The following is an 8,737-nucleotide window of genomic DNA, read 5'->3' as shown; positions in this document are numbered from 1 at the left end:
TTTTTTTTTTTTTTTTTTGTCTCACTAGTCTAGGTTCATTGTATTAAGTATTTCAGTAAATGAGCTAATTTAGTACCAGTACACAGGGAGTGATTTTCCGGACATAACAATAATAATAGTGGAAAATTGAATATGCAAACAAATTACATAAAGTTGATTTTAGATAAAAGCATAAGCAAAGTAATTAGAAGGGAGGCTATTCTCATATCACATTTTGTGATTTGGAGAGAAAGATGTACAATAATTTTTCAAGAACTAGCAAGCCAAGCCACAGTATGCGCTGATTGATGAAGTACTCATGCAATGGAAGAAGCGAAATGGTTTTCCAGAAGTATCACCACTGTAGGGCCTCGTTGATTCTTTTCTAATTAATATTGTTCAGACATTTACTCTGCCTGTTGTTTTTTTTTTCTTTTTCAACAAAAACTTTAGTTTCTATTTCAATTTTCTTTATGTTTTTATTTCTATTTGTTCAAGGGTTTCACCACTCTCGAAATTCTAATTTTTTTTGTAACCAATTGTAGTTAATATAAATAGAAGCTAGACCGTTATTGCTTCTCAAAACAAAAAGAAACAATAAAAATACCTTCAAACATACATGCATAAAGTCATTAATACATTACAATAGTAAATACCTTCAAATATACATGCATCAAATAGAAAACAATATTATACTTAAAAAAATACGTACCGAAACACACTTCTCACCATGCAGTTCAATGATTGCACCAAGGACTCTTTTAGCTTGGAGTAACAATGCTTAGAATAAACAATCACTAGATTTTAGCGAGGGCCTGACAACACTGAAGCTGGAAAGGGAGCTGACTGATCCACTACGCTAGGTAGATTCGCAACCATTGGAATTGAAGAAACAAAATTATAATTCAATGATGTTTCAACCTCCATTGCTCCCTCTAAAACCTTAACCACTATTAACATTGAAGGCCTTCTGGTACTATCCCATTGCAAGCACCACATTGCAAGCTTCATCACATTCACAATTTTTTCTTCATATAATTTGACATCACCAACATTTTTGTCAATCAAATCCAATATTGCATTGCTCTTAGATTTTTCTTCTAACAGTTTAATCAGATGGCAATTCTCTTCAGTCTGGGAATCATCAACATTTCTTCTTCCACATAGAATCTCCATTACCACCACACCAAAACTATAAATATCAACCTTCTCAGTGACCATTGATGTTTGCCATTCAGGTGCTAAATATCCTGGAGTGCCCCGCATTTTTTTAGTCATTACTGTGCTAATGTCCCTATCGATAAGCTTGGATAACCCAAAATCAGAAACTTTAGCATTAAATTTTTCATCTAAAAGAATATTTGCCGGCTTGATATCAAAATGCACAATTTTTTGCCTACATTCCTCATGAAGATAACATAAACCCTTGGCTATATCGGTTATAATTTTGAATCTGATGGGCCAATCTAAAGGAACTCTCCCATCTCTGCAGTAGATCCACTTATCCAATGACCCGTTATACATGTACTCATAGACTAAAAGCCTATTCAACTTGTCAGCACAGAAACCGATGAGCCTCACCAGATTGATGTAATGGATACTAACAATAGCCTCAATCTCTGCCAAGAAATCTTTATTTTCATGTCCAACGTTATCCAAATGCTTCACAGCTATTTTCTTATCGCCCCACCTTCCTTCAAACACAGTACCAAATCCACCTTTTCCGAGTATTTTGACAAAATTTTCAGTGGCCACTTGTAGCTCTTCAAAAGTGAACCTAGTTGGCATCCCCGGTAATTGTTCGATGATATCCTTATCTTGCTCTTCTTCACGTCTTCTTAAACACACTATGTAAATACTAGTTATGACGAGCATAAAGAACAGAGCTCCAAATGTGGAACCCAGTATTACTCCGAGTCCAACTTTGGAACTAGAAGCTTGCACCTTAATATATATATTAGAGTGAATGTTCGTATGAGGTTGATTCTTAAAGGAAAAAACCTCTGATAGTATTAAACAATTGGAATCTGATACGTTCACATTATCATACTGAAATATAGCAGCTTTACAATTGCAATCTCCAAGACATGCATTTTTGCAAATCTCCTTATGAATTGTGTAAAATGAACCGTTATTGTTAATATTACTGTAATAGGATACATCATTAAGTTCTAACATAAGGTGATTTTTTACATGACAAGTTATATTAGGAGATGCATAGCAGCCAAGCTCTGCTCGCCTGTTATCAACCAGCTTGAAATAATTTTCGAAGGTTCCTGCAGGGCAGGTGCATTGTCCATCATTGCAAATTCCATAGGGCCCACAGACTGTTGGGTAATCACAATTATCCAATGTTGGATAATCACTACCTGCATTGAACAAATCACCCACCATTTTCCATTGATAATCATCAAAATCATAGAGTCTTAAGTGTCCATCAGACTCTAATCTCATGTACTGTATTGATTTAGAAGGCGGAAATGTAAATATAATTGTGCTGTTATCACTATTTGATAACGTGGAGAAAATAGTAAGGCTACCATTCATGAACTTTAAAGTAGGGCTGTCATTTGGCATGACAAAGTAGTAGTACGACGAGTAGTAAGCCAGTGGTGGATTTGAATTGACAACTCCATACAAACCATTTGCTAGGAGAGTGAGATAAAACTGCCCTTCAGCCAAATCGGTGCTAGAGGAATTGGCAATGACCCTCATGCCTCCTGCCAGCGTTTGACCCATTACTAGACAATCAGTTGGGTGGTCAAAAGATTGCCAGATTGTGGAATTATTTATATCAAAGAGCACCAGATTACCAATATCTGTGATGTTAATACCGGCCACAGCTCGATTCAACCCATTAGTAGACCAAACTAGGCTACCATTACTGTCACGGAGGGTTAGACCATCTTTAGATGTCAGTTGAAGTGTAGCATCTTCACTGACAGGGTGGGCTCGATTTGCTGACCAGATGACTAGTGGGCGGTAGTAGTGCCCATAATTATTATAATCTGCAGATATGATGCATATCGAGAGAAAAAAATTCTTACAAGGGTGGGAGCAGTAAAACCCAATAGCAAATGCCATGCCGGTAATCGATTTTAGCGGGTGGAGGAGGAGGTAACGGACATTTTCAGCACTATCGAAAGTAAAGTTGTGTGGAAGAGATGGCGAGTTGGTCCATGATGCCGGAGCGGTTGCAATGGAATAGATATGATCAGTTTGTGGATTAACTGAGAAAGAGAAGCACAGGAGAAGTGCAACGATGGCAAGGGAAGGAGTCAAAGCCATTTGGGGTAGCATTATTGGTTTGCTTCTGTAGCAATAGAGATGATATCGCCTATATCCAATTCCACAAGCTCTATTTCTATTTTGGACCGTTCAACAACGATACCTTTTGAACCGTTCAATTCCACAACCTTATAATAATTGCCCAAGTTGACCGTTCTAGTGCTATTATTTTTATTATATTTTTAAGGTTAGTGGCTATCTTCTTTGCTATTAATGAGCTAATTATAAGTCCATAGCAATAATTAATTCACTCAATAATCACAGTTTCAATAACTAATTCGGATACTAAGCGGCCGGAACACCAAGCAAATCAAGATTTCCAATGCCTTCTCCAATCTTTTTTCTTATTCGGTGACAATTTTATTTAAAAAAAAAAATTAAAAATATAACGGGTGACATGACAAATCAATATTTCAGTGGTGCTTCTGATTCTAAATTAAGAAACTTTTACTTAATAGAAGTTCACATTTAATTTACTGTAGTGCAACAAATATTGATTTGTCATTCTTAATTTAATTTAATTGAATAAAGCTAAATTTTAGTTAGGGATTCTTGTTTCCTACCTATTTGCTTTTTCTACCTGTATATTTTTTTTCTCTGAAAAGATATCAGAACATTGCAGTAGAATATCATGAATAATTGAAGTGGCTCTAAATTATGAATTGAGTTTGTTAGATTTTTTTTCGCCACTATTGATTTTGAATTAGAATGTAGAATTTTAGAGAGTTAATTTCAGGATTTTATTTTTCTTGTTTGGAAAAAACTTAGTCAATGTAGAAAACAAATACTAGTAGCTTAAATGAGACTAGTAGTTTAAATAGAGATATCAACAGTCTCTGTTGCCTTGCAAATATTTGCAAATATTTTCTTGAATACTTTGGATTTTATTAAACTGTCGTTGTTGCCTTGCAAATTGGTAATGAGGATGTCACTATAATGGATAATTTTCAATGTCAAATGTCATGTCATAGAGTACAATTTTAAATGCTGTTGAAATTAATTTCATTGATAATTCTTTGCAACTACAATTATTCTTGATAAATACAATTTTAAAGTGCATAATGCATGTATTTTTGATAAATACAATTATTCTTGATAATTCTTTGCGAATAAATGCAACTTCAAATTGGTTGATTGATATTGTTAGTTATTAATTATAGCAAATTTGGACAAATATGGTCTTAACAAGTGTATGGCAGTGCATCTTCTGGGATAATTTGAGACGTAAAATGTCACCAATTGGCAGTTCAATTGCTATCTGTGATATGAATATTGCTATCAACGTTCAATTATTAATTTATTTTTAAACAAAATTTTAATTTGGTACAAGTTGATAACTTTAGGGACTGAAATTTTAAATTTGAAAAATAAAAATAAAATAAAAAATACTGATATTTTAAGGACTATTTATGACTCATTTGTATTATATAAATCTGCAAAACAGTGCCAAATTTGCCAACAGAAAATATAAACACCTCACCGCCCAGCCATCATTTCCTAATTTTAGTTTGCTTTGTTTGTTAAGTAAAAATATTGGGCCAAATTTATTGGCCCAAAATAGTACCCATAATTCTCTTCGCTCTTTGATGTCTTTTCTAGACCATTTACGGAGCAAGCCCAAACTTTCCTTGATCCAGCAATGGCACAGAGCACTTGCTGTAATCTTGTCAATTGATATCTGGTAAGCTCTTTTCTGCTATCTGATATATATTTCTAATGACTACGGGCCTTTTCATAATTTTATGATATCTTGGGGGTAAATTCGTACTGATTAATAATTCATTCATAAATGTACCATGACTGGTACAGCAATTGATGAATTGAGATCACTGGTACAGTATTGATTTACTCTGTGATTAAGAATTTTTTATTTTTTAGAAAGACACCTTTGCCCTCTCACATTTTAATTTCATTAGTTATAGTAAGTAATTGGATTTTTTATTTTTAGCCGACTCAGTTGGTTTTCTCTTTGAAAATTTACACTGAGCTTGCAAAGGCTATAATAGAAAGCAGATACGGAAATTTTATTTAAATCTAAGAAGAAGCCAATATATAATTAATGAATGTATATAAAGTGTTTAAGTATCCTATTTATAGTTTTCAGCAAGGCCCAACAGAAGTAAAGCAACACACCAATATATAATTAATGAATGTATATAAAGTGTTTAACTATTCATTTATTTGTTGCATGCATGATATTTAAACGTTACCAGTTGCTTTACACGCATGTTTAATATCTAAATGATTTATTCCCCCAGTCTGTTTGCAACACACCAAATTATTAAGAACACAACAACAATATGTAAAGAAACATATTGTTGAAAATTAATTCAAATTGATTAAAGCATGTACAAATCAGTTTTTAACAGCATAAAAAACTGCATTGGTTATTTTGGGCATTGGTTATTTTAAGCATAGTTATTTCAGGACTTGTTAGAGTAGTGGTTGGTTATTTTTAGCATGTTGTGTAGTGGGTGCTTAATTTAGGGAAGTTGTGAGTGCTTATTTTAGAAACATTGTATTGTTATAAATATTGTAGAACTATGTGTAACTGAGCAAGAGAGAAAGCAAATAAAGCGTTGTTTCTATTCAGAAAAATATTCTTCTCTCTTCAATCCTTTGCATACTGTCACAAAGCAGTGCAGTATTGCTTAGTTTATCCCAACACATATTACGTAGAAATTGAGATGAACAAAGCAGTACATGATGAGGAAATTGCCCTTCTTGTTCATCCGATTGATTGATTATATGAATTATAAGGAAATTGCCCTTCTTATTCATCCGATTGATTGATTATATGAATTATAAGGAAATTGCCCTTCTTGTTCGGATACTAAGCAAAACATCAAGCAAATCTCAACATTTCCAAATTAACCTTCTCCAATTATCTTTTGTTAATTATCCCGGGAAAATTTTATTTCAAAAAAAATAACATATAAACGATGACACAAGTAATCATTTTTAACTGGTGCTTATGATCTTAACTAATATAAAAGAATATTATTCATTAGGTATGAATATTTTACTTAATAAAAGTTGACCTTTAGTAAATTGGTATGAATATTATTCATTAGGTATGAATATTTTACTTAATAAAAGTTGACCTTTACTTAATAAAAGTCTTAATTTGATTAATAGAGTAAAGCTAAATTTTAGTTATATATATATTCTTGTTACCTTCCTATTTGATTTCTTTAGACATATATTTTTATCTCCAAAAAGATATCAGGGGACTACAGTCAATAAAAGGAAGCATAATTGAGGTGGCTTTTAATTATCAATTGAGACTGTTTGATTTTATTATTATCTTGTCAGAATGAATGGAAGAAATATTTGGTACTGTTGTTTTTGAAAGAGAATAATATAGAATTTTAGAGAAATTAATTCAAAAATCTATCAGCTAATGAAGACCTCTGCAAAATTCTACAAAATTCGGGTTAATATTAAGATTTTATTTTTCTTGTTAGAATAAACTTAGTTGATATACGCAGAAATCAGAGATTATTTTTATAAAAAAGATAATGGAGGCATCATTTTCTTTTGTCCGATTGCTGAACGGAGAAAGACAAAATATTTCTAAATTTAAAAAAGTGGTTAAAGATCAGTTTACACATCCAAATACCCCTTTGGATGAGGTCTGTGTGGTTAATTTGCAATGATAGACAATTGAAATGGATCTTTCATGCGTCAAAAATGTCAAAATTCAGAGAGATCTTTAAATTTTTTATTTTTGCAAGTTGATCTTTGTACTTCAATTTCCACAATCAACTAATATGAAAACATATTATTTGTTACTTAAGAAATCCTTACTTAATAGAAGTTGACCCTTAATTAACAGTAGTAGTTTCTTATATATGTTCTCATTAATAATATCTCGAAATATGTCGGATAGAAAAAGGAAGGGTGTGAAGTGCTCAAAATTCCCAAATCAATAAATATTTATTTGTTTCATACTAAATATATATATAATTTTCATGTCTAAAAGTTAAATATTATGAGATATTGGAGGAATATCAATTTATTAGATAATATGAGTTTTTTTTTTCTTGAATTTCTAATTCTACAGTCTCATCTTGAAATGAGAATCATAGATATACTGAACATCGTCAGTTTATTCTCGAGTAAGAAAAAATATTTTTATTTTAACAAATATCATTTGTTGAAATGATATTTTATTTACTAATTATATGTTCTAAATTCTAATATATCACTAGCCGTAATTTATTTTTATTTTTTAATTCAATTTTCACTTTTTCTATTAAAGTGTTTATAAAAAGTGATATTAGATATTTTAATTAAATAAATTATAAATTGCTAATTTTTTTAATTTTCAGGCATTATTTTTTTTTTTTCTGATCTTTTCATTTTTTTTAATTAGTTTTTGGATAATTGGAAATATGACCCCTTGATTTTATGTGCTACTTTTATTGTTAAAGCACAAAAACATTTATTCTTCCTTTAAAAAAAATAATTAAAATGTCATGAGAAAGTCTGCCACAAATCACCACGGTCTGTTATAGGCAACATATATTTACTAAAACAAACATTCATATCGAGTCCAAAGTCTAGCAACAGTATCCACGAGGGATATTGTCAGTATATCATCGCGAATACTACTATCGCTAATTGAAAAAGCATCTTTATATCGGTTTACCCTCGTAGATAGTCACTTTTCACCCTCGCGGTAATAGTTTTAGATTACTGAAAATGGTCAAGCAGTTTTGTTGTACAGAGAAGTTAAAAAAACAAATTAAATAAAAATTTAAATTCAGACGAAAAAAAAAATTTATGGAAACAGTAATCACTTAAAAGTTCAACTTTTCTTAGTATGTCCAGGTATTTACATCATGCAACGTGTATAGCTCTTCTTAATTAGAACTGATATTACTTAGTGTTGTGAAAACATAAAAAGTGTCAATTATTATATAGCTTTCATTTTGAATTTGTTCATAACTGAGAATTACATCAACTGTTTCCTTAAATTTTTCTTAAGTTGGAATCTACAGCCCCTGTGCATTTTGCAATCATGTATCAATTTGTCAAAATAATTTCTTAAGAAAAATATTTTTCAATGATAGCAAAACCATATCAAATTGGGACTGCTGTAATTACTTAACAAATATATTAACACTTGCTGAAAGAAAAAAGGAAAAAAATGAAATAATTAAAATTTTAAAAATAACTATTATCATTACGATTAAAAAAAATAAGATTAACACTCTGCCCGCTGCCTCCATTTCCGCATTAAGTTCATGGGAAGCTCATTTTCGAGGGAAAGAAAAGCATCGATGCTTCCTTCCACTGTGCTTAACTATGTAGTAAAATTTTCATCCTAACTGAAATGACATATCACAAATGTGAAAAAGAAAAGAAAAAGGGAAATAAAAACAGCAGACATATATACCAGTATACATTGGATATAACGTGGTGATTTTCTCGCTGGAAATAACAACACCCACGATTTCCTTTC

At 31.4% G+C, this 8,737-nt stretch overlaps 1 protein-coding gene across 1 annotated transcript; it reads right to left on the bottom strand.

The window, feature by feature from the left end:
- Positions 1-583: 583 nt before the first annotated feature.
- Positions 584-3,328, bottom strand: LOC144553706 (G-type lectin S-receptor-like serine/threonine-protein kinase SD2-5). Its single transcript, XM_078301914.1, has one exon. The coding sequence runs from the start codon at positions 3,277-3,279 to the stop codon at positions 784-786; it is 2,496 nt and encodes an 831-aa protein (XP_078158040.1). The 5' UTR covers positions 3,280-3,328; the 3' UTR covers positions 584-783.
- Between the last annotated feature and the right edge of the window lie 5,409 nt (positions 3,329-8,737).

The sequence above is a fragment of the Carex rostrata genome, chromosome 5, assembly GCF_964058835.1.
Source record: "Carex rostrata chromosome 5, lpCarRost1.2, whole genome shotgun sequence".
Classification (NCBI taxonomy): Eukaryota; Viridiplantae; Streptophyta; class Magnoliopsida; order Poales; family Cyperaceae; genus Carex; species Carex rostrata.
This window is presented reverse-complemented; position numbering and strand designations above follow the sequence as displayed.

Excerpts from the sequence above, each read along its gene's own strand:
- LOC144553706 (XM_078301914.1), bottom strand. The coding sequence starts at position 3,279 with ATGCTACCCCAAATGGCTTTGACTCCTTCCCTTGCCATCGTTGCACTT.